Source organism: Antechinus flavipes, chromosome 1, assembly GCF_016432865.1.
Source record: "Antechinus flavipes isolate AdamAnt ecotype Samford, QLD, Australia chromosome 1, AdamAnt_v2, whole genome shotgun sequence".
Classification (NCBI taxonomy): Eukaryota; Metazoa; Chordata; class Mammalia; order Dasyuromorphia; family Dasyuridae; genus Antechinus; species Antechinus flavipes.
The window spans coordinates 667,609,578-667,633,198 of record NC_067398.1 but is presented as its reverse complement, the minus strand read 5'-3'; the positions used below and the strand labels follow the sequence as shown (position 1 = coordinate 667,633,198).

At 37.9% G+C, this 23,621-nt stretch overlaps 1 protein-coding gene across 1 annotated transcript; it reads left to right on the top strand.

The window, feature by feature from the left end:
- The first annotated feature begins 168 nt into the window (after window positions 1-168).
- On the top strand, window positions 169-22,094 carry SLC35E1 (solute carrier family 35 member E1). Its single transcript, XM_051972087.1, has 6 exons — window positions 169-628; window positions 1,668-1,738; window positions 4,384-4,521; window positions 6,606-6,731; window positions 16,961-17,206; window positions 18,335-22,094. Exons 1-6 carry the CDS (start codon window positions 196-198, stop codon window positions 18,563-18,565), a joined length of 1,245 nt encoding a protein of 414 aa, XP_051828047.1. The 5' UTR covers window positions 169-195; the 3' UTR covers window positions 18,566-22,094.
- The last annotated feature ends 1,527 nt before the right edge of the window (window positions 22,095-23,621 follow it).

Here is a 23,621-nt window from a genome sequence, read left to right as displayed (position 1 = left end):
GAAGCAATCCACGTCGTCTCCTCTACGTCAGCCGGACGGTGCTGGTGGTGGTGACGTAGGGGTCTACTCCGACCTATCAGGCTACAGCGACGACGGAAGGGGGCGGGGCAGAAAAGGCCCGACGCGCGTCCCCGGGCCGGCCCCGCCCCGCCCGGGCCGGCGCGCGGGGTCCCGAGCCGGGCCCGGAGCTGCAGGATGGCGGCAACTGCGGCGGCGGCTTCGGCGGCGGCCTCGGCTGCCGGCACCGGGTCGGTTAGCGGCGCGCGGGGCGCCGGGGCGCGGGAGGGCGCTCGGGTGGCGGCTCTATGCCTGCTCTGGTACGCGCTGAGCGCGGGCGGGAACGTGGTGAACAAGATCATCCTAAGCGGCTTCCCTTTCCCCGTGACCGTGTCACTGTGCCACATCCTGGCGCTGTGCGCGGGGCTCCCCCCGCTGCTGCGGGCCTGGCGCATCCCGCCCGCTCGCGGCCCGGGGCCCGGCTCCGGCCCTGGCGCGGCTGCGGGCGCCGACCCGCTGCCGCCCCGTTTCTATCCGCGCTACGTACTCCCGCTCGCCTTCGGCAAGTACTTCGCCTCGGTATCGGCTCATTTCAGCATCTGGAAGGTGCCCGTGTCCTACGCGCACACGGGTGAGGCCCTAGCGGGCCCAAGGGGAGCCGGAACCCAGGGGGGCCCACGACCGGGGAAGCCCCGGGAATGTAGGAGGGCTAGGGGGAGGGGCCCAGAATCGGAGGACAAGCCGAGGAAGGCCCGGGGGCCCGGGGGAGATATCCTTGAGGCCCGGTGAGTGCCCGGGGCATTTGAAGCTGCTGGGTGTCCCAAAGGCTGAGGAAGGATCTGAGCGAATCGGAGAGACTTGAGTTGCGGGAGGCCCTCGGCAACCTGGAATCTGGAAAGCCAAGGGGAGGGGGTTGAGGGAATCTCCCGAAGCCTAAAGGGGTGCCCCAGAAACTGGGGGGCTTGGAGAGAAAACCCGCAGAGAGCCCGATGAGAGCTTACTGGTGAGGAAGCAGAGGATAGGAAGGGAAGCCAGCCAGAGACCAACGGAGACGGAGGAAATGAAGGTGGGCAGTGGGAGCAGAAGGGCAGCGCAGGGACAGTTTTGTTTCTAGTCCAACCGGCAACTGTTTCCCAAATGATTGGACTGAATTGAAGAAGGCCTCTTTAAGATTCATGGGGGAGTGGGGGGAGATTGAGAATGGGAAACTAACTTGAGAGACTAAGTCTTCATGTCTAGAGGCAGAAAGGGTTCTGGAATGGGTTCTTCTTTGGAGCAAGTTAGGGAGAGTCTCTAATCCACAGAACAGATGGGTCTGAGAGAATTGAGGAACTTAGAAGATAGAGATAAAAGGGGGGGGGGGTGGCTCTAAGAATTAGGAGAATAGGGAGCCTGGATTGCAGGCAATTGTGATGGACTGAGATGGACTCCTATTCTCAAGAGAAACGGATTGGGACTTCAGTTAGGAAACTATAGAGCAGAGAAGACAGGGCCTGGTGGTTGAATAGTGGGTGGAGAATTCTGCTTGAGGGGCAATGGTTGGGAGGAGACCCCAAAAGATATGTGGAAAGGGGCACCAGTCTAAGGGTCCCTCTAACACATCAATTGTGTATCTGTTGAAACACCTAAGCTCACCTCATCCCCCATCCTCCAAACTCCTTCCATTGTAGTGAAGGCAACCATGCCAATCTGGGTGGTGCTGCTGTCCCGGATCATCATGAAGGAGAAGCAGAGCACCAAGGTAAAATGGACAGTTACTGGGCACTCAGACTTGGCAGTGTGGGACAGCCCAACAGCACTAGACTAGAGCCATTGGCAGGGGAGATCCCCCACTAACTTTTGATATGACTTTTTGATACTTCTCCACACACTTGAGTCTGTTTCTTCCTGTCAAAGGAGGCTCATTTGACGACAAGATGGTCTCCCAGTTCCTTTCCAGCTCATTCTTCAGTTTCTGCTGCACTTCCTGTACTTGGCAAAGAACCTGCCCACACACCCCCTTCCCCTCCCTACAATCAAGGCAGTTTCTAATTGGTTACATAGGTGAAAGAAACAAACAGGTCATTTCAAGGAACCAGGAATGATATCTTAATCTGCTGGAAACCAAAGTTTCTCCTTTGGGTGAAATCCAGGAACTCTTTAGAAGTTGAAACAGAATTTGGGTTATTGTCTTTTGAGTCTCTAGTCCTCATGAAAATAACCAATACTGCCAAGAGCACCTAACAGTACAAATAAAACTTTTCTAGCCTGCATTAGTAATATTTAAAGGGCTGAAGTACTTCGCCATGTAGACCCAGACTTTATGTTCTCTAGAGCCTGTGACATCTGTAGCTGAAAGCTGAGAATTTATGGTGATAGGATTGACGGATTATAAAAAGGTTTTAAAAACCAGTGGTTTGTAACCTATGTGTTTTATATAGCTCACAATCATGCAGTGTTCTAGATCTTAGCCCATTTCACAGAAAATTAGGTCTCCTTTGGCTGATTCCATATAAATCTTTACTCACTTAAACTTCTGTCATATATAAGAATTTTATACCCCTCTTTAAAGGCTATCTTTTTTTTTTCTTTTCTCCACTGTGCATGGCTTTATAAATATTGCTTGCTTGATTGACTGATTGTTTAAATTACAAAACCACATCATTCAGTATAGCATAGATTAACAGATTGCTGGTATTGTGAGGGACCTTAGAGGTCACAGAATTACACATTCTTAGATTAGGACTAGGATCCTCCAAGGTCATCTGTCTTCTGGAGAAAGACCTTACTTTATAGAATAAGCCCACTGTCTCCTCTGACATGCCTCATTCCAGTTAGACATACAGGAAATTTAGTTTAATTGATTTAATTAAAAAAAAGGAAATAGACTTGTCCAGATTCACAAAACTAGTTAATGATAGAATTGAGCTTTGGGTCTCTGCGATTTAGTGTTCCTCATTGTACATTATAATCTAACATTGCCTAAGGCCATATGCCTGGACAAATGAGGGAGGGAGTTTAAACTTCCTTGCACAGAAATGAAAGTGGAACAGCCCTTCGGGAAAGTCTACAGAGTCTACCCAAGGACCTCAGGGTTATTTATTCTCTTTTCTAAAAGTCCTTAGTTTAGAAGATCCATCTAAGTAAAGAAGGATAAATGTCTACTATATGAAACGTCAGCAGCCTTACCCACCAGAAATCTGTACCCTAGGAAATGTTCCAAAACTCAGTTTTGCAGAAAAGCCCTATTTCTGTGGAATTTTAAAGGGATTCTACATGTGGTTGCTTCAGTAAACTGCTTTACTTACTAGAGAAGAGGCACTTTTGGGGTACCTGACTGTAAAATGATTAGCGCACTATGCCTATAATCAGGAAGAACTCATGTTCAAATCCAATTTGATAAACTTAATAGCTTGTTACCTGGGCAACTTAACTACCCTCTGCCTCAGTTTCTCCAAAGGTGTAAAATGGAGATTTAAAATATCACCTAGCTCATAGGGTTTTTGTTAGGATCAAATGAGATGATATTCATAAGGTGTCTGGCACATGCTAGGCACTTAATAAATGTTAGTATTATCATTACAGGTAGGCATTTCTGAATTGTTTTTGAAATTATTGTATGACAAGAATAGAATGCAAAATCTAGATTAGTTGCTAAAGGATGTAAGACTTAATTTCTTTTTCAAAAAAAATTATTTTTTTTATTATAGCTTTTTATATACAAAGCATCTGCATGGGTAATTTTTCAACATTGACCCTTGCAAAAACTTCTGTTTCAGCTTTTCCCCTTCCCTCTACCTCCTCCCCTAGATAGCAGGTAGCCCCATTCGTGTTAAATATGTTAAAGTATATGTTAAATACAATATATATATATATGCATATTTATACAGTTATCTTGTTGCACAAGAAAGATTGGTTAATCAATTCCTTTTAAGAAAAACAACCTTTTCTGAGAAGGAACATTTAAATCCTGGAGCATTGTTTTTAACAGAATTGACTAATTTTCATTTTTCTTTGGCTTTGTCTTGCCCTTGATATTTTAGCTCAGGGGTCCTCAGACTTTTTCAATAGGGGGCCAGTTCACTGTCCCTCAGACTGTTGGAGGGCCAGACTATAGTAAAAACAAAAACTTTGTTTTGTGGGCCTTTAAATAAACTTCATAGCCCTGGGTGAGGGGGATAAACGTCCTCAGCTGCTGCATCTAGCCCGCGGCCGTAGTTTGAGGCCCCCTGCTTTAGCTGAAAATGAAGTGGGGAAGAGGGGAGGGCAGAGTTGAAGAATTTCTTTTATAGTATACATTCTGTTTTTAGTCACAGGTCAGTGGTAGTTAGTTTATTACGTGTATAGCAGCACAGCCACCATGACAGCATGTACACTGAAGTTTCTTTTCCCTTCTTCCTCTTCCAGGTATATTTATCATTGATCCCCATCATCAGCGGTGTTTTGTTGGCCACAGTCACTGAGTTGTCCTTTGATATGTGGGGGCTCATCAGTGCTCTGGCAGCGACCCTCTGCTTTTCCCTTCAGAACATATTCTCCAAAAAGGTATTCATTCAGTCATTGTCAGTGTGATTGAATTCCCAAGAATGGGAAATATCTTAATGATATGGGGTGTCTTTTGTTATTTTGTTTTTTATTACATAGCTGGATGTTGTAGAAAGGGCACTGGGCAGGAGAGTTGAAAAGATGGAGATGTTAAGATTTGCTTCATTCTATCTTTGTGGGTGAGTTAGTGTACCTCTAAACCTCAGTTTTCTAACTTATAAAAAGCTGGTAATTGTTGCATGACTTCCCATCTATGACTCTTGTCAAGATAAAATGAAATTGTATATGGGAAGAATTCTAAATTATAAACTGCTCTTTTAATATAAATTTCTGTTAATATTGTTGAGAATATTCAAAATGAGAAATCTTTACATTCAGCAAACATTAAGCATTACCATGTAATGCTTGATTATCTATGTACTAAGTACTGGAAAGACAACAAAATAAGACATGACCTCTTCTCTTAAAAAGTTTATAGTTTTCAAAGAAGATCTTTTGTCTTTTGCCAAAAGTGATTATCTATTCATGTGGGTTAATGCAAAGAGATAGCTTTTTAAATTGGAAGAATACTGGACTAGACAGCAGATAACTGGGCTAAATAATAACTCTTAACACTTAAGTGGTTGTGTGACTCTAAGCAAGGCTACTAATGTATGAATTTTGCTATCGTCATCTTTGAAAACAAATAGTAATAATAATTGTGCTATCTGCTTCACATAGTTTTATGAATCAGGTGGGTTGTGATCTCTAAAATACTATGAAGCAAGGATTCTTACACTTTTTCTTTTTTTGGTCAAAAATGACTGGATCTCTTTGGCCGTAGGTCAAAAGCCTCTGGACATTTTCTCAGAATCATATTTTTAAATATGTGACATAAAATACATAGGAAACCAATTATATCATCATAAAATTATCAGAACATAAAAAAATTAAGCAAAACAAATAACCAAGTTCACTTACCCTGTGTTAAGAACACCTATACTGCTTATTTCCTAAAGTGTCATATTTGGATATGGAATTATTCATTTAGAAAACATCAGATGCCCATTTTTTGACATTAGGTAATACTTTATGTATATATAGGTATACACACACACACACACACACACACACACATACACACACAGTTTTATTAAAGAAGTAGCATGGGATTGTTCATAGAGTGTTAGAAATGCAATCAGGATGGCCTTGTTTTCAATTCTGCCTCAGATAGTTGCCAGTTTTGTGACTGTACGCACATCTCTTTAACTCTCTTAAGTCTTATTTTTCTTATCTCTAAAATAAAGTTATTACCCAAGGTACTTAGCTTACAGAATTGTTTGTCCATGTATGTGAAGTTTTTATATAATCTTTAAAATACCATATAAATACGTAGACATGTGGTAAGTCTTTTTAGACTGTAAACTTCATGAAGGTAGGTAAGTTGTTTTATCTAAACTGTATCCCAGCACAACCCAGTATTTTTTAAATGCTTAATAAATGGTTGTTTGGTGTATAAGGCTAAAAATTCAATCTGGGTTTCATTAAAACACTTAAAAATTCATAATGAGGAAGATAACTAGTCTTTCTAAATGAGATCCTTTGGGGGCTGTTGTTCAGGTCTATGGACCTCATTTGAAAAAACAACAATTGCAAGTTTTACTACAACCAGATCGTTTGATTGTGTCATACTAAAATTAACTGGTCATGTTTAATATGGAGAAGAACAAAACTTTGGGGTACACAGTAGCTGCTCTTTAAGAATTTGAAGGGCTATAAAGAATTGGATTCATTCTTCTTGGCAGAACTGGCAGCAGAAGTGGAAATCATAATGAAACAGATGTAAAGGAAAACTTACTCCTGGAGTATGAAGGAGGTAGCTGCAGTTGCTGGTGATATTCAGTGGGTTCCTATTTCTTGCAGTCTGCTAGTGGAATTTGGGTGACCACTTGAGTATACATGTCCTGTTCAGAGACATTAGAATAGTTTTGAGAGCTCCTCTTTCCTCCTCCCCACCCTCTCATGCAGTGCTATCATTCTGTGAATTTAAAATTTTCAGCTTTGGGAAAAATTGGTTGGTTACTTTAAAAGTTTTGAATTTTCAGGTGCTGAGAGATTCAAGGATCCATCATCTTCGGTTATTGAACATACTTGGATGTCATGCTGTCTTTTTCATGATCCCAACATGGGTTTTGGTTGACCTTTCTTCTTTCCTAGTAGAGAATGACCTGGTAAGTTGGCCAAAGCGAAGAATCCTGTTTTCCTTACTAGTTTCAAAGTAGATTCTTTGTTTTTGGAGTTACCACTTTTTTTGTTGAACTTTCTAAAGTCCCTACCATCCAATGTAGCCCTTTTAACACAGAGCTTTTGTGATATCTTAAGAAGGAAATCAGTTTCTATTCTTCATGCTGTATGTTAGATCATGCCTACTGCTAACACTTTATCACAGAGTAAAAGAAGCCAAGAAGAGAATGGTTCTGCAGCTACTACCTTCAACATGGTATTGGCAAGTCTTTCTGGAAGTCTACCCTCTTCCTAAGAAATCTACATTTCAATTTCTTCGTGTTGTGATCTTTTATTTTCTTTTGTTGACATTAGCAGCAGCAACATCTCAACTTACTTTTGCAGTGAGAGAAGAAATGAAAAGTTGGAATTCTCTCACCATTTTCAGGCATAGGTGCCTGGAAAAAAATTTTTTTACCTTATAAACAATATTTTTCCAATTACATATACAAACAATTTCTAACATTTTATTTTTTTAAATTCTCTTCTTCTTTCTCTACTCCATCCCTGAAATGGTAAGCAATTTGATATGGATTATAGATATACAATCATGCAAAACATTTCCATATTAGTAATTTTATGAAAGAAAACATTAAAAAAATTCCAAAAAACAAAAAAGTAGAAATAGTATGCTTCCATCTCTGTTCAGACTCCATCAGGTTTTTTTCCCCCCCTAGGTGTAGATAGCATTTTTCATAGTGAGTCTTTGAAATTATCTTAGATCATTGTATTGCTGAGAACAGCTACGTCATTCATAGTTGATCATTATACAACATTGCTGTCAATGTATACAATGTTCTTCCGGCTCTGCTTATCTCACTTTATATCTATTCATATAAATCTTTCCAGGTTTTTCTGAAATCACGATACTCATCATTTCTTATAGCCTGTAGCATTTCATTACAGGTATACCACCATTTGTTCAGCCATTTCCCCAGATGTTGGACATCCCGAATTTCCAATTTGCCACCACCAAAATATTTTTGTACAAATAGATCCTTTCTTCTCCCTCTCACCTTCCCTTTTTAAAAAACTCTTTGGGATACAGCCCTTCTAGTGGTATTACGGGATCAAAGGTATACACAGTTTTATAGCCTTTTGGGCATAGTTGCCAGAGACTTTCTGAATTAAAGTAGACTGAGTGTCTTTTGAACTCTTTTTAAAGTTCTATTTTGAACTACTAGGTTTCTTTTTATTTGGCCTGTTTTGTTTTGTTTTTTTTTTTGTTTTGTTTTTGGTCAGCTTTCTCAATTTCCTCTTCTAACTGTGATTCTCTGTTTTCCTCCTTCCCCCCCCTCCCCCAATACCCTTCTTTCTAGCTAGGCATACCTATAATTCAAATATATTTTTATTAGGTACATTTATACAGTTTACTTGTTATAGAGTCCTTTTTTTTTTTTTTTTTTTTTTTTTTTTTTTTTTTTTTTTTTTAATTTTTTTATTTAATAATTACATTATATTTACACTCATTTCTGTTCCGATTTTTTTTTTCCCCTCCCTCCCTCCACCCCCTCCCCTAGATGGCAAGCAGTCCTTTATATGTTGGATATGTTGCAGTATATCCTAGATACAATATATGTTTGCAGAACCGAACAGTTCTCTTGTTGCATAGGGAGAATTGGATTCAGAAGGTATAAATAATCCGGGAAGAGAAACAAAAATGCAGATAGTTCACATTCGTTTCCCAGTGTTTTTTCTTTGGGTGTAGCTGCTTTTGTCCGTCATTTATCAATTGAAACTCAGGTCTCTTTGTCAAAGAAATCCACTTCCATCAAAATATGTCCTCATACAATATCGTTGTCGAAGTGTATAATGATCTCCTGGTTCTGCTCATTTCACTTAGCATCAGTTCATGTAGGTCTCTCCAAGCCTCTCTGTATTCATCCTGCTGGTCATTTCTTACAGAACAATAATATTCCATAACATTCATATACCACAATTTACCCAGCCATTCTCCAATTGATGGGCATCCATTCATTTTCCAGTTTCTAGCCACTACAAACAGGGCTGCTACAAACATTTTGGCACATACAGGTCCCTTTCCCTTCTTTAGTATTTCTTTGGGATATAAGCCCAATAGAAACACTGCTGGATCAAAGGATATGCACATTTTGATAATTTTTTGGGCATAATTCCAGATTGCTCTCCAGAATGGTTGGATTCGTTCACAACTCCACCAACAATGCATTAGTGTCCCAGTTTTCCCGCATCCCCTCCAACATTCATCATTATTTTTTCCTGTCATCTTAGCCAATCTGACAGGTGTGTAGTGGTATCTCAGAGTTGTCTTAATTTGCATTTCTCTGATCAATAATGATTTGGAACACTCTTTCATATGAGTGGTAATAGTTTCAATCTCATCCTCTGAAAATTGTCTGTTCATATCCTTTGACCATTTATCAATTGGAGAATGGCTTGATTTCTTATAAATTTGAGTCAGTTCTCTATATATTTTGGAAATGAGGCCTTTATCAGAACCTTTAACTGTGAAAATGTTTTCCCAGTTTGTCGCTTCCCTTCTAATCTTGTTTGCATTAGTTTTATTTGTACAAAGGCTTTTTAATTTGATGTAATCGAAATTTTCTATTCTGTGATCAGTAATGGTCTCTAGTTCATCTTTGGTCACAAATTTCTTTCTCCTCCACAAGTCTGAGAGATAAACTATTCTATGTTCCTCTAATTTATTTATGGTCTCGTTCTTTATGCCTAGGTCATAGACCCATTTTGATCTTATCTTGGTATATGGTGTTAAGTGTGGGTCCATGCCTAATTTCTGCCATACTAATTTCCAATTATCCCAGCAGTTTTTATCAAATAATGAATTCTTTTCCCAGAAGTTAGGGGCTTTGGGTTTGTCAAACACTAGATTGCTATAGTTGACTATTCTGTCTTGTGAGCCTAGCCTTTTCCACTGATCCACTAATCTATTTCTTAGCCAATACCAAATGGTTTTGGTGACTGCTGCTTTATAATATAATTTTAGATCAGGTACAGCTAGGCCACCTTCATTTGATTTTTTTTTCATTAATTCCCTTGAGATTCTTGACTTTTTATTGTTCCATATGAATTTTGTTGTTATTTTTTCTAGATCAATAAAATATTTTCTTGGAAGTCTGATTGGTATAGCACTAAATAAATAGATTAGTTTAGGGAGTATTGTCATCTTTATTATGTTCGCTCGGCCGATCCAAGAGCACTTAATATTTTTCCAATTATTTAAGTCTGACTTTATTTGTGTGGAGACTTTTTTATAATTTTGCTCATATAATTCCTGACTTTCCTTTGGTAGATAGATTCCCAAATATTTTATGGTATCAACAGTTATTCTGAATGGAATTTCTCTTTGTATCTCTTGCTGTTGGGTTTTGTTGGTGATGTATAAAAATGCTGAGGATTTATGGGGATTTATTTTGTAGCCAGCTACTTTGCTAAAATTATGAATTATTTCCAATAGCTTTTTGGTAGAATCTCTGGGGTTCTCTAGGTATACCATCATATCATCTGCAAAGAGTGATAGTTTGGTTTCCTCATTGCCTACTCTAATTCCTTTTATATCTTTCTCGACTCTTATTGCCGAGGCTAGTGTTTCTAATACGATATTAAATAATAATGGTGATAGTGGGCAACCTTGCTTCACTCCAGATCTTACTGGGAAAGGTTCCAGTTTTTCCCCATTGCATATGATGCTTACTGATGGTTTTAAATATATGCTCCTGACTATTTTAAGGAAAAGTCCATTTATTCCTATGCTCTCAAGTGTTTTTATTAGGAATGGATGTTGGATTTTATCAAATGCTTTTTCTGCATCTATTGAGATGATCATGTGGTTTTTGTTTGTTTGGTTATTGATATAGTCAATTATGTTAATAGTTTTCCTAATATTGAACCAGCCCTGCATTCCTGGTATAAATCCTACTTGGTCATAGTGTATTATCCTGGTGACAATTTTCTGTAATCTTTTTGCTAATATTTTATTTAAGATTTTAGCATCAATATTCATTAGGGAGATTGGTCTATAATTTTCTTTCTCTGTTTTCAGCCTACCTGGTTTAGGTATCAGTACCATATCTGTGTCATAAAAGGAGTTTGGTAGGACTCCTTCAATCCCTATTTTTTCAAATAGTTTATATAACATTGGAGTTAATTGTTCTTTAAATGTTTGGTAGAATTCACATGTAAATCCATCTGGTCCTGGGGATTTTTTCTTAGGGAGTTGATTGATAGTTTGTTCTATTTCTTTTTCTGAGATGGGACTGTTTAGGATATTTACTTCTTCCTCTGTTAGTTTGGGCAAGCTGTATTTTTGGAGGTATTTTTCTATTTCATTTAAGTTGTCGAATTTATTGGCATAAAGTTGGGCAAAGTAACTCCTAATTATTGTTCTAATTTCCTCTTCGTTAGTGGCGAGTTCTCCCTTTTCATTTTTAAGACTAACAATTTGATTTTCCTCTTTCCTTTTTTTAATCAGATTTACTAAGGGTTTGTCTATTTTGTTGGTTTTTTCATAGAACCAACTCTTAGTTTTATTAATCAATTCAATAGTTTTTTTACTTTCAATTTTATTGATCTCACCTTTTACTTTTAGAATTTCAAGTTTAGTGTTTGACTGGGGGTTTTTAATTTGTTCCTTTTCTAGCATTTTTAATTGCAAACCCAATTCATTGACCTTCTCTTTCTCTATTTTATACAAATAGGCCTCTAGAGATATGAAATTTCCCCTTATTACCGCTTTGGCTGCATCCCATACATTTTGGTATGATGTCTCATTATTATCGTTTTCTTGGGTGAAGTTATTAATTATGTCTATGATTTGCTGTTTTACCCAATCATTCTTTAGTATGAGATTATTTAGTTTCCAATTATTTTTTGGTCTACTTCCCCCTGCTTTTTTGTTGAATGTAATTTTCATTGCATCGTGGTCTGAAAAGGATGCATTTACTATTTCTGCCTTACTACATTTGAGTTTGAGGTTTTTATGTCCTAATATATGGTCAATTTTTGTATAGGTTCCATGAACTGCTGAAAAGAAAGTGTATTCCTTTCTGTCTCCATTACATTTTCTCCAGAGATCTATCATATCTAGCTTTTCTAGTATTCTGTTTACCTCTTTGACTTCTTTCTTATTTATTTTCTGGTTTGATTTATCTAATTCTGAGAGTGCAAGGTTAAGATCTCCCACTATTATAGTTTTACTGTCTATTTCTTCTTGCAGCTCTCTTAGTTTCTCTTTTAAGAATTTAGATGCTACCCCACTTGGTGCATATATGTTTAATATAGATAGTGCTTCATTATCCATGCTACCCTTTAGCAAGATATAGTGTCCTTCCTTATCTCTTTTAATTAGGTCAATTTTTGCTTTAGCTTGATCTGAGATCAGGATGGCTACCCCTGCTTTTTTGACTTCACCTGAAGCATAGTAGATTTTGCTCCAACCTTTTACCTTTAACCTGCATGTATCTCCCCGCTTCAGGTGTGTTTCCTGTAAACAACATATTGTAGGATTCTGGCTTTTAATCCATTCTGCTAACCGCTTTCTCTTTATGGGGGAGTTTACCCCGTTCACGTTTATGGTTAGAATGACCAATTCTGTATTACTTGCCATCTTGTTAACCCGGTTTATGCTTTCCTCCCTTCTTTCCCCTTTCCCCCCCTTCCAAGTATTAAGCTTGTGAGCACCCCTTGCTTCTCACAGCCCTCCCTTTTTAGTATCCCTCCCCCCTCCTTAGAGTTCCTCCCCCTATCTTACCCCTTTCCCTCCCAGTTCCCGTATTCCCTTCCCCTTAGCTTATTCCTTCCCTTTCCACTTTTCCCTTCTCACTTTTCAATGAGATGGGAGAAGTTTCACCATAGATTGAATATGTCTTAAGATTTTTCACTTAAAGCCAATTCTGAAGGCAGTAAGATACCCACTATATTCATCCCCCTCCATTCTTTCTCTCAGATATAATAGGTTTCCTATGCCTCTTCATGAGATGTACTACCCCCACTTTACCCTTTTTCTGGTACAATGTCCTTTCCACATCAATTTCTAGAACAAGGTATACATGTATTCTTTATACATCTATATAGTCAAAATATAGTTCCCAAGATTAATCTTTACCTTTTTAGATTTCTCTTGAGTTCTATATTTGTAGATCAAACTTTTTGTTAAGTTCTGGTTTTTTCATCAGAAATAGATGAAATTCGCTTACTTCGTTGAATGTCCATCTTCTTCCCTGGAAAAAGATGCTCATTCTCGCTGGGTAAGTTATTTTTGGTTGCATACCAAGTTCCTTAGCTTTTCGGAATATCATATTCCAGGCCCTTCGATCTTTTAATGTGGATGCTGCCAGATCCTGGGTGATCCTTATTGTGGCTCCTTGATACTTGAATTGGGTTTTTCTAGCCGCTTGCAATATTTTTTCTTTCACCTGAGGGTTCTGGCATTTGGCCACTATATTCCTTGGTGTTTTGATTTTAGGATCCCTTTCAGTGGGTGATCGATGAATCCTTTCAATGTTTATTTTTTCCTCTGTTCCTATGACTTCTGGGCAGTTCTCTTTGATAATTTCCTGGAAGACAGTGTCCAGGCTTTTTTTTTCATCATGTTTTTCTGGGAGTCCAATGATTCTCAGATTGTCTCTCCTGGATCTGTTTTCCAGGTCTGTTGTCTTCCCCAGAAGGTATTTCACATTTTTCTCCATTGTTTGATTTTTTTGGATTTGCTTGACTGATTCTTCTTGTCTCCTCGAGTCATTCAATTCCACTTGTTCAATTCTGATTTTCAGTGAAGTATTCTCTTCACTCACTTTTTTAAAATCTTTCTCTAATTGTCCAATTGAGTTCTTTTGTTCTGTGGAATTTTTTTCCATTTCGCCAATTTTGTTTTTTAGAGAGCTGTTTTCTGTTTCCAGTTCACTAATCCTATTTTTCAAGGATTTTACTTCTTTATCCACTCTCTCTTTAACTTTCTCCAGACTCTTTTCCCATTTTTCTTCTAGCTCCCTTGTGAGAGCCTTTTTAATCACTTCTATGAGGTTCATCTGTGCTGAGGAACAGCCGATCTCCTCCTTTGGGGAATCACCTGGGGACTGCCTGTTTTTAGTCTCCTCAGGATTTAGAGTCTGCTCTCTATCTGTATAGAAGCTGTCAAGGGTTAAAGTCCTCTTCAGCTTCTTGCTCATTCTGTCTATTAATCAGAGATAAACTACCAAAGAAAAACAGAAAAAAACTGGAGTCTTTCTTTGGGGGAGGGGCTGGGTGTGTTATCGAGCTTCCTCTACAGACTGCAGGTGGCAGCAGTGAGGCACTAGCAGGACTGTGCTGCGCCTGCGCTCTGAGATCCCAGAGCGTGCTGAGTCACTGAGGGGGGGAAAGGGGGGGGGGGCAGGTCCTGAGAGACTTCAGCTGTTTGCGGTTGTATTCTTCAGCCCCGGTGTTTTTAGCTTTTCTGCTGGGCTGTTGACTTGCTGCCGGAGGAAATTATCCAAACCTGTAGCGAAGCTCTCCCCGCAGAAACGGCTACGATCACTCTCCACCCCCTCTCAGCTCTGCTCCCGTGCTCTCACTGCCGCTGCCCTCAGCCTGCGCCCGATCTAAAACCGCCCCAGCCCTCCAGTAAAGACAGACCTTTCTTGGCGGATCTCAAGGATGGCTTCTCTTGGTAACTATTTGTGGGTTTTTTTCAGTCAAGCATTGATTCAGAGGCTTGTAATGAAGTGGATAGTGAGAGAAAGCGCGGACCTTATGCAACTGTGAGCCTCCTCTCCGCCATCTTAACCGGAAGTCCTTGTTATAGAGTCCTAAAATGTCAGCACTTAAAGGGACGTTGAAGGCAATTTTTATCACATTTCACAGATAATAAAATAATTTGCCTAGTGTTTCCCAGAGAGTTAGTGGGATCCAATATTTGATCCAAATTTTCTATCCAAATATACTATGATGCTTATATGACAGATTGGGGGGGAAGTGGAAAATTCTTCCAGCCTCTCATGAATCCCATCTTCACCATGACTTTGTTATTCGGTGTAATATTAATATCAACCACAGCAACTGATGTCTAGTGATTTAAAATTTGCAAATCATTCTCTCTTATTGTCTTATGTAAGCCTCAGGACCATTCTCTGACAAAGGTTTTGCAAATGCTAATCCCCATTTTACTGATCAGGAAAATGAGGCTCAAGTTAAATAATACAGTCATGGTCACACAGCTAAGAAATGTCAGAGACATGAATTGAATTCACATCTTCCTGATTATGCTATACTGTACTTTTCTGTGTTAAAGTGAATATCCTAAACATTAAATATACCTATACTGGCCTGTCAATTCAAAAGTGTATATTCTAAAGCCAAATTACGAGTGATGGTTTTTCTGTCATTTAAAATTTTCCCAGTTATCTTTCTACTCAGTGCTAGCACAGAACCCTTACGCACACTAAGTCTTCAGTGACTACTTAAGGATTATTTGTGGATAGTCAGAACTTAAATATGTATTCTTTTATAGGCATACACAAACATTAAGGTCATTTTTGAATTAAGGAAATAGAAGAGAAAATCTGAGCTAATAGATACTACATATAAACCTAGAGAATGTAATAATAGGCTTGCTAATTTGGCCTTATTTTGGCCTTGGACTTATTTTAAAATTCTTTACTTTTTGGTCTTTGTTCTGTGTTTGGGAATATCATAGAGGATTTTCTCGTCTCTAAAAACGTAAAATGTAGGCTTGTTTTAATGATCAGGTAAGAAAATTCATGTAAAATACTTTGAAAATTTTAAGGCATTATATTAATATTGCTGTTGAATTTTGGGATACCTCATTTTAGAAGAGATTTTGACAAGGAGTGCTGACAAATATAAGAAAATGATAAATGATGAAAGTTGAGATATGTAGCCTGGAGAAGAGCCTACTGACAGAGATTTTATAGTCCTTTTCAAGTATTTGAAGGATGTGAAAGTTAAGAAAGCAAAGATAATTAAGTTTTGAATAACTTGCTAAATGATCCTTTAAAATTTTAAGATAAAGAAAGACACGGCATAGCTCTTCATCTTGTCAAAAGGAGTAGCCAGCCTTCTTTCTTCTCTACCCTAATATAATCCCAAGTCTAGACCAAAAACATAAAAGGTGAGAGTAGGAAACTGAGGTTGGAAGTATGGGGTTAGGATGAGATGTAGAAAGATCAAAAGGTCCCAGAAGCTTCAACTATTGGCTGTGCCCACAACCTAGATTGGTCCTTTAGTCATCCTTTTATTGTCTAATCATCTTTGTTTCTATTTTTGTTTCTCCTTGTTTGAAAATTTTTTTGAAGCTGTGTCTTGAGCTGGGTGGCTTGTGTCCTTCATTTCTCACATTTGTAGCTATAGGTCTTTGATATATATCCAATAAAAGCTTGAAGTCATAGTTTTAAAAATAGAAACAAAAGCAAAATTTTTCTATTGATTTGAGTTTTACATTAGTGAAATAAGCTGCCTTTTGAGGAGCCTGGATGATAACTTTTCAGTGTCATATAATGACATATAATATCATATAATGAAAGGATTCTTGGTAGGTATTGCCTCTGAAGTCCCTTCCAATGCTAAGATTCTGTACATGAAGACAATAGGAAGAGGATCCCTCAACAGCTGTCTATCCTTGTGGAGGATATGGATCACTCATCAGTTTTGCAGAAAAAGTTCTAATTATTATTTTGCTGTCATCCATCCAGTCATAGCCTCTCCATAACCTGAGTTAAAAGGACATCAGATCCAACTTCATTTGGAATAGATGTTGAAAATCTATCTCATAGGACATCCATCCTTCAAATGGGGATGCTAGGACCCAATCTCCCTGTGTTCACACAATTAAACATCTGTATAGGGCTAAGAACACTAGACTTGTTATCAGAAGACTTGGGTTCAAGTGTGTTGCCTACCACCTAACCTTTCACAAGTTATCTTTTTCTCTAAACTTCATTTTTATCATTTGTAAAATGGGATAAAATAGTGTTTGTACAACCAGATCATAAGATAGTTCTTAAGGTGGAATGAGGTATTTGAAAGATATGTATCATCCTAATGACTTCTATACACATGAGTTGTCAATGCTTCCAGATGTTATAGCACTTCCTCTAACATTGTAACAATTTTGTTTTCCACTGCTCCAGGCTTGGAATTTTGAAGTAACACAATGTTGTGGATTTTTTTATTTCCTTCTCTGTAGAATTCGATTTCCCAGTGGCCCTGGACTTTAATGCTGCTAATAATCAGCGGATTTTGTAACTTTGCACAGAACGTCATTGCTTTTAGTATTCTTAATTTGATCAGTCCACTGAGTTATTCTGTTGCAAATGCTACAAAAAGGATCATGGTTATCACAGTATCCCTCATAATGCTACGCAACCCAGTCACCAGCACTAATGTTCTGGGCATGATGACAGCTATCTTAGGGGTCTTCTTATATAATAAGGTAAGTGAATGTGTTGTGAATCCAGTTCAGGTTAGTCTTCCACTAATGTTAGTGTTCAGTAATTGTATTTTAGTGCTTTAAGCATTTGGGGTTGGCAGATGCTTCCTGAACAGACCCATTGGTTGGAGGCTTCAAGGACCAAAAATTGAGAATTCATCCTTTTAAGCAGCTAGCTGTTCATCTGTATTTAAGTTGTCTGAGATGGATATGTGTGCTGCAGCCTTCTCTCTCCTTTGGAAAAAAAAAATTGGCCAGTTTGTTTCTACCTTCAGCATTCATAGAACTCAAGAATTTTTAGAATTTAAAAAACCTTCAGAGCCTTTGCATTTTAATCTTCACCCAAAGCATGACTTGCCTATTATAAATCATTGTCCAACTTGTGCTTTAACATTTCTAGCGACAAAGAACTCAACAACTAACAAGAGGGCCTATTCAATTTTTTGGCAGCTGTCTTTCTTAGGAAGTACTTCCTTATATTAGACCTCAAGTCTGCCTCTCTACATTTAAACTTTTTGTTGTAGTTTGGTCCCTGGAGCCATTCATAATAAATTCTCTTTGGAAGAGTGAAAGGAATTCTAATATAAAGAAAACTTATTGAGGAATCTTCCTCTACCAATACCTGTTACCTTAGAGACTTGCATGGGGCACTTAAAAGTTAAAGAACTTGCCTGAGGTCTTATAGCCAGGATGAATTTTATACACTGGACTTGAATCTAAGTCTTCCTGGGCTCTATTTTTAGCTCCATCTCAGAAAGGAATCCTTGAAATATTTAAAAACAGTGATTGTGTTACTAAATCTCTTCTTGGGCTAAACATAATTATTTCCTTAATTAAATCTCACATGGCATAGTCTTCTTCCCCTCCTCCTTTTTTAAGCTTAAATTCTGCCAAGTCTTTTCTTCTTGTTTGACCAATAATTGGGAATTTTAATAGCCAGGAAAAGAAAAATAGACCAATATCTTTTTTTGGGAAACAGAAGTTAGTCCTTGGCTTATTATTGTTCTGTTGTCTGCCTCTCTAAAAGGACTAATTTGCTTGAATCTTTGAATAACTAAGCTTTTGGATTTGGCAGTAAGAAGGCATTATGTGAAAAATGCTGAATGTTTCATCTAACTTTTTACTGTTCAGACCAAGTATGATGCAAATCAAGAGGCCAAGAAGCATCTTCTACCTGTGGTAACTGGAGACCTCGGAAGCCCTGATCACCATCGGAACATACCAGAGAAATCTCAAAATGGAATACTCTTCCCTCAGCATGGGGACTATCACTATGGTCGAAGCAGCGTCTTCACAGATCACTTTCAGTACAATAGGCAAAACTATCCCAACACATACAGTTTAAATCATTATGATGTATAGAATGTAGAAGACAGGGAGAGACTGTTTAAGAGATTATTTTCCCCCTAAGCAGTATCAGAAACTTCTGACACACCAGGGAATTCACAATCATAGAATGTACTTCTCCTGCAGCTGGGAAGGTGCATGAGTGTCAGTGATACAAGTGGTATCTTTCGCTAAACACATTCTTATGCATGGAGCACCTTCCATAGGGATATGGGAGCAGGGTGTGTACCTGCAGTGCAAGACTTTTGGGTTCTGATGAAAGATAAACTTTCCAACTCCCTGAGAGGGAGGTCTTTGCTGGTTGTGTTGTCTTAGAGTTTGACACCGAAGGATTGTGTTGAAAGGAAAATTGTGGCCAGTATTACTTTTCTGTGCTTAATTTTCTGAACCCCTGTGTTTCTAAGTTATCACTTTTGTTTTCTGAATGAAGTTACTTGAGATCCTTTTTGAAAAATTTAAATTTCTAGGTCTACTCTTCAATGGTTGACATTCAGCTATTTGTGGTATCATTGGCAAGGATTATGCCTGACTATCTAGAAACCAAAGTTTGCATTGCACTACTTGAACATGCCTGGGTCATAACTACTACATGGGTGGGAAAGGGTTTGTTTGTTAGGAATTTGTGACCCCATTTTAATGGTTTCTATAGATTGTCCCAAAAAAAAAAAAAAAAAAAAAAAAGAAAAGAAAAGAAATTTTAATCAAAGAAGGGTCTGTGCTAGAAAAATTTTAATGACTATGAATAGTACTTTAAGTAGTCTTCAAATATAAGAAAAAGACAAGTAGTTTCCTGAGGCATTGTGACAATCCATTTGTGATCCTCAACAAATGTAAAAAACAGAACTGCAAATCAGTAGAATGGGATTTCCATCCTGTTTGCATTCTGAGCATGCATTATTTGTTTTCATTGCCTGTAAGGCCTGGTTCTTTGACCTGATATTGTGAAATTGTACTGGCTCATATCCATAGAAGGAATTTTATCTTCTCTTCCACTGCAGGAGATAGCAGAATATTTTTCTCTCCTTGATGCGGCAAGTGGTAGCAGCAAGGGGAGTATCATTGCAGATATTCCCTGATTAACAAAAGGCACATGAGGAAATGTAAATTGGTGCTTTAAAACAGCTCTTTCCCCAGGACTAGAACTCTGTCATTCTCTGATGTTGAATTGAGCAAAGATTTGGCAAATAGATACTGCCAAATGAAGCTCTGTTTTTATGAGAAGGATTTTGCACTTTCTATAGATGATTTTGTAAATGTGTGTATGTGCGTATCCTGGGTCCTCTTGACTCCTTGCATCTAAAGCTCTTTGCTTTTAAGTGTTTCAAAACTATGATATTTGCCGAATACATTTCTGTATACAGTAGGAAGATTCACTTTGTAGTTTTGTATCTGTACTGTAATCAGGGAAAAACAGAAAGGAATCAAGCTATTTCCTAATAGAAATGGTCAAACTATATTGAATATGTTTTTAATTACATTATTCAGAATCATGTCTCTCCTGTAGGATAAAAGGATGTTAGTTGAGCTTTGATTTAAAAAAAAAAAAAAACTACTTAAATGAATGAAACATATTGACTAGGATTAATAAGGTTAGACTTTAGATCCTGGGTAATGAAAATAATAGTTGAGTCCCAATTTAAAGCAATTGACCCTTCCATGGATTTTGGTTCTACTGAAAATATAAGTATCTTCTGTCCTGTTCTTTGCAACTTCCTAATCATTATTGCATTTTGAAAAACCTGATAGAACATGATTGGCCCATGTGGTAAGTGTATTTCAATCCCATGCCACTACCCTCCTAAAGGGAGTATTGCTTTTGGTGAGCTCTTAATTAGCACAAATTTTGGGATCTTAAATACTGGTTTTCATGTGAAATAGTATTTGGATATGTTAATGCATCCTTATTGAACTTAATGACATATAGTACTGTAGATTAGAGGTGTCAGACATGTAAACATACAGTCCATAACACTCCTGAGTGCATCTAATCCAGATTAAAATGTAATTAGAAAATACTTAACAAAATAAGAGTTTTTTAAACTATTATCAGTATATGTCCCACAGGGATCCTTCTGTATGGATGTGGCCCCATTTCTCTTTGAATTTGACATCTCTTACCCATGTAAACTTTCCTGTTTTGTGCCATTTTTGTCTTTGTCCTTTCATAAAGGATTTACCCAATGTACTGATGGCCTGCCTTCCTCTAGATGTTGAAGTATTTCATAGAGACCAGGGCAGCATTTGGACTTTTCATCTTTTAATCCTCTTTTTTGCTACATACTGAGTTCCACTACTTTTTCTGCTCATACATGGGACAAAATGAGTTCTCTTTAGAGGGAGACATACTGGTAACTGCTCATCGACACAATAGGCAGACATGAAGAAATTTTTTTTTCTTCTGATAAACTAATGAAATAATTCAATTTTTTGTGTAATTTTTTGGGGAGGGCCTGAATATGAGCCAGTATTGTACCTAACATTTGAATCTGTTTTTTAGGTTGCTACTTTTTTATAGTAAATATGGTAGTGTGTGAATAAAAACAGTCAAAATAAATGATCAGCTTTGTAAGGTACCAGCACTGCTTACAATCCCCCTACTGGGCTGGACTTTTATGTGCTGCAGATAGTAGAGTATCATTTTATGTTTCAGCTCTTGCTTCTAAGCCCCAGTTCAATTAGTACCTAAAATCACAAGATGTGACAGGAGAGAGATCCAGAAAAGACTTATCAGGTTTCTTCATGACAGAGATTAGAGCCTAAACATAGATTTTTTTTCTTTTTAGCAGCATTTGAGAAATATTGAGACATTTTGCTCATTTTAGTTAAAACAGTAAAGTTTTTGACTTTTGCCATTTTGATTTCCTGAACACAGAACTCTAGCTCCAAAAAAAAAATTCTGGTAAAAGGAAGTTTTTGATATTATTGTAGTCTTTATTTAATTTTTAAAAGGCAGGGTCTTATATGGGTGGAACAGCTATTAAATACTACGTGTAATTTAATGAGTGGTCTCTAATTCCCGTACCATCAACTTGTGGCAGGTACGTACACTGGGAATGAAAACTTTAGGGGGACAATCCAACAAAAATGTTCCTTATTATCAAAGGAAAGAAAATGAATCCTTAAGATTATAGTGTTGTTCAAAGTGTACTGTTTATGTGGAGCACTTAGTTGTGTTGAAGTTCTCTGATAATTTACTTTCTTTGTAATTTTACATGAGGAAGAGGAAATTCCTATTACTGTAGTTAGTTAACCTCTCAGCTTTTCTAACCTATTATCATTTTGTTATGTATCTTGATACAGTCATAAAAGAAAATATTTGTTTGCCCTGGAAAATAACAAGACATAGGACAATTATAATCTTCTTAGAGACAAAACATTATTTATAAATAACTTGAAATTTTACAGGATTGTTTAAATTATGTTGAACCTGTTTTCCAGACCAAAATGCTTCCAGATTGTGTGTGAAAGTGAATTTTTCCATGTTGTATGTGTTCACCAGTGGCATTTACCACAAAATAAAGAAGCCTCCGCAGGGAACAAAGAACACTGTGCATTCGTTCAACCTCCAGGATGAGCTTCTCCTGGGAGCTTTATTTAAAATAATTTTTGTTGCAAGATGTGTCTGCACTCAAGAAGACCAGAGAGATTGGACAAAGTAAATGGCTTTTCTTGTAGGACTCCACAGTAGAATTAGGGAGATAATACTCCACAGAGTATTAGGGATTATGTTTTGGGAAGGATTTGAAACAACTAAAACCGGTTCAGCATCAAGTAGCTTTTAATCTCAGGTAATGTTTAAAGGTTTTGTGGGACACATTCATTTCCTAAGTGGGGAAATAGAGGTGTTGATTCTTAGGGCTTCTGATAACCCTGGGAGCTCATTTTTCATAATAAGGATGCCTTAAATATATGACGTCCTTATATATATACCTTATATATACAAAGCCCTGTCATATTCTTTTGTTTGATATTCACAACCATTTACTAAAATAGTCTAGGCACTTTTCCTCTCCTATATATGAACATAATCTTATTAAAAGGAAATAACCAATTTCACTTTTAACTAGTTCTCTAGATTCCTCAATACAATGTTTTATTTTTTTCATGGCAAAAGTGTTTCTGTTACCATTACTAGGATTTCATTGTATAGGTACAGACACAATTGAATGAAGCTAAAAGTTAATTCATCTACACCAAAAGCTCATATTTGCCTGAATTTGAATCTGGTTTATTAGAAACGTTCAGATTGGATTTTGCTGTGAATGTATAATTTTTCTTTTATTTGAGGAATCCTTGAATCATTTGTCTCTAGGGGGTCTAATAGGGAGATTACTCTTTCACCTGGCCTACTTATATTTTTTCAGTAAAAATTTACATTTCTTGAAAATCTTTCATCCTGTTTTTCTAGCCTTGTAAGGATTCTTCTGCTGTCCACCCTTCTCCCCCCAATTTTGTACATGAAACAGGCTCTGGGAAGTTGCTACTTAGCTGAAGCAACTGGCATTTGAATCTTGTTCCCGAGGCCACATTGAGTGTTCACTAAACCACAGCCTCCCTTTTTGAAAATGAATTTTTTCCAACCTCTTAGAAGCCCCTTGTAGTGTAGTAGAAAGAACACTCACCCTGGATGCAACATGGCACAGGAGGTCACTGCTTGGCACAGGCAAACTCCACTTTGGGGGTTGGTCTTGAGTTTGCTATCAGTGAGGACTAAGCTAGACAGTGAGGTAGGTTCCTTGTAGGTCAGTTTTATGACTGGATTAGATGTGGGAGTGGCATAAATGTCTAATAGTGTTTGAAGGGATTTGATGATCTCATTTCCTGAAGACATAATTAGTAGGGAGAAATTTTATGTATTGCCTCAGGGCACTTTTATACAATTAAAACTCTTCAAAAATGGAATGGGTTGCCTTAGGAAGCAGTAGTTAACCAGTTAGATGAATATTTTTTCAGTGAATTCTGGCAATAGTGTGAATTGAATGATCAAAAGTCCTTTTGCTTTGATCTGTGATTTTGAGTCCTGATTCCAACACTAGTATACTTCTGGGTCTCAGGTCACTTGAAGTTTAAT

Bases quoted from the DNA above. Each gene is read 5' to 3' on its own strand.
- SLC35E1 (XM_051972087.1), top strand. From the start codon at position 196: ATGGCGGCAACTGCGGCGGCGGCTTCGGCGGCGGCCTCGGCTGCCGGC. The intron at 629-1,667 runs GTGAGGCCCTAG...CTTCCATTGTAG, and splicing joins CGTGTCCTACGCGCACACGG to TGAAGGCAACCATGCCAATC. The intron at 1,739-4,383 runs GTAAAATGGACA...TTCCTCTTCCAG, and splicing joins AGGAGAAGCAGAGCACCAAG to GTATATTTATCATTGATCCC.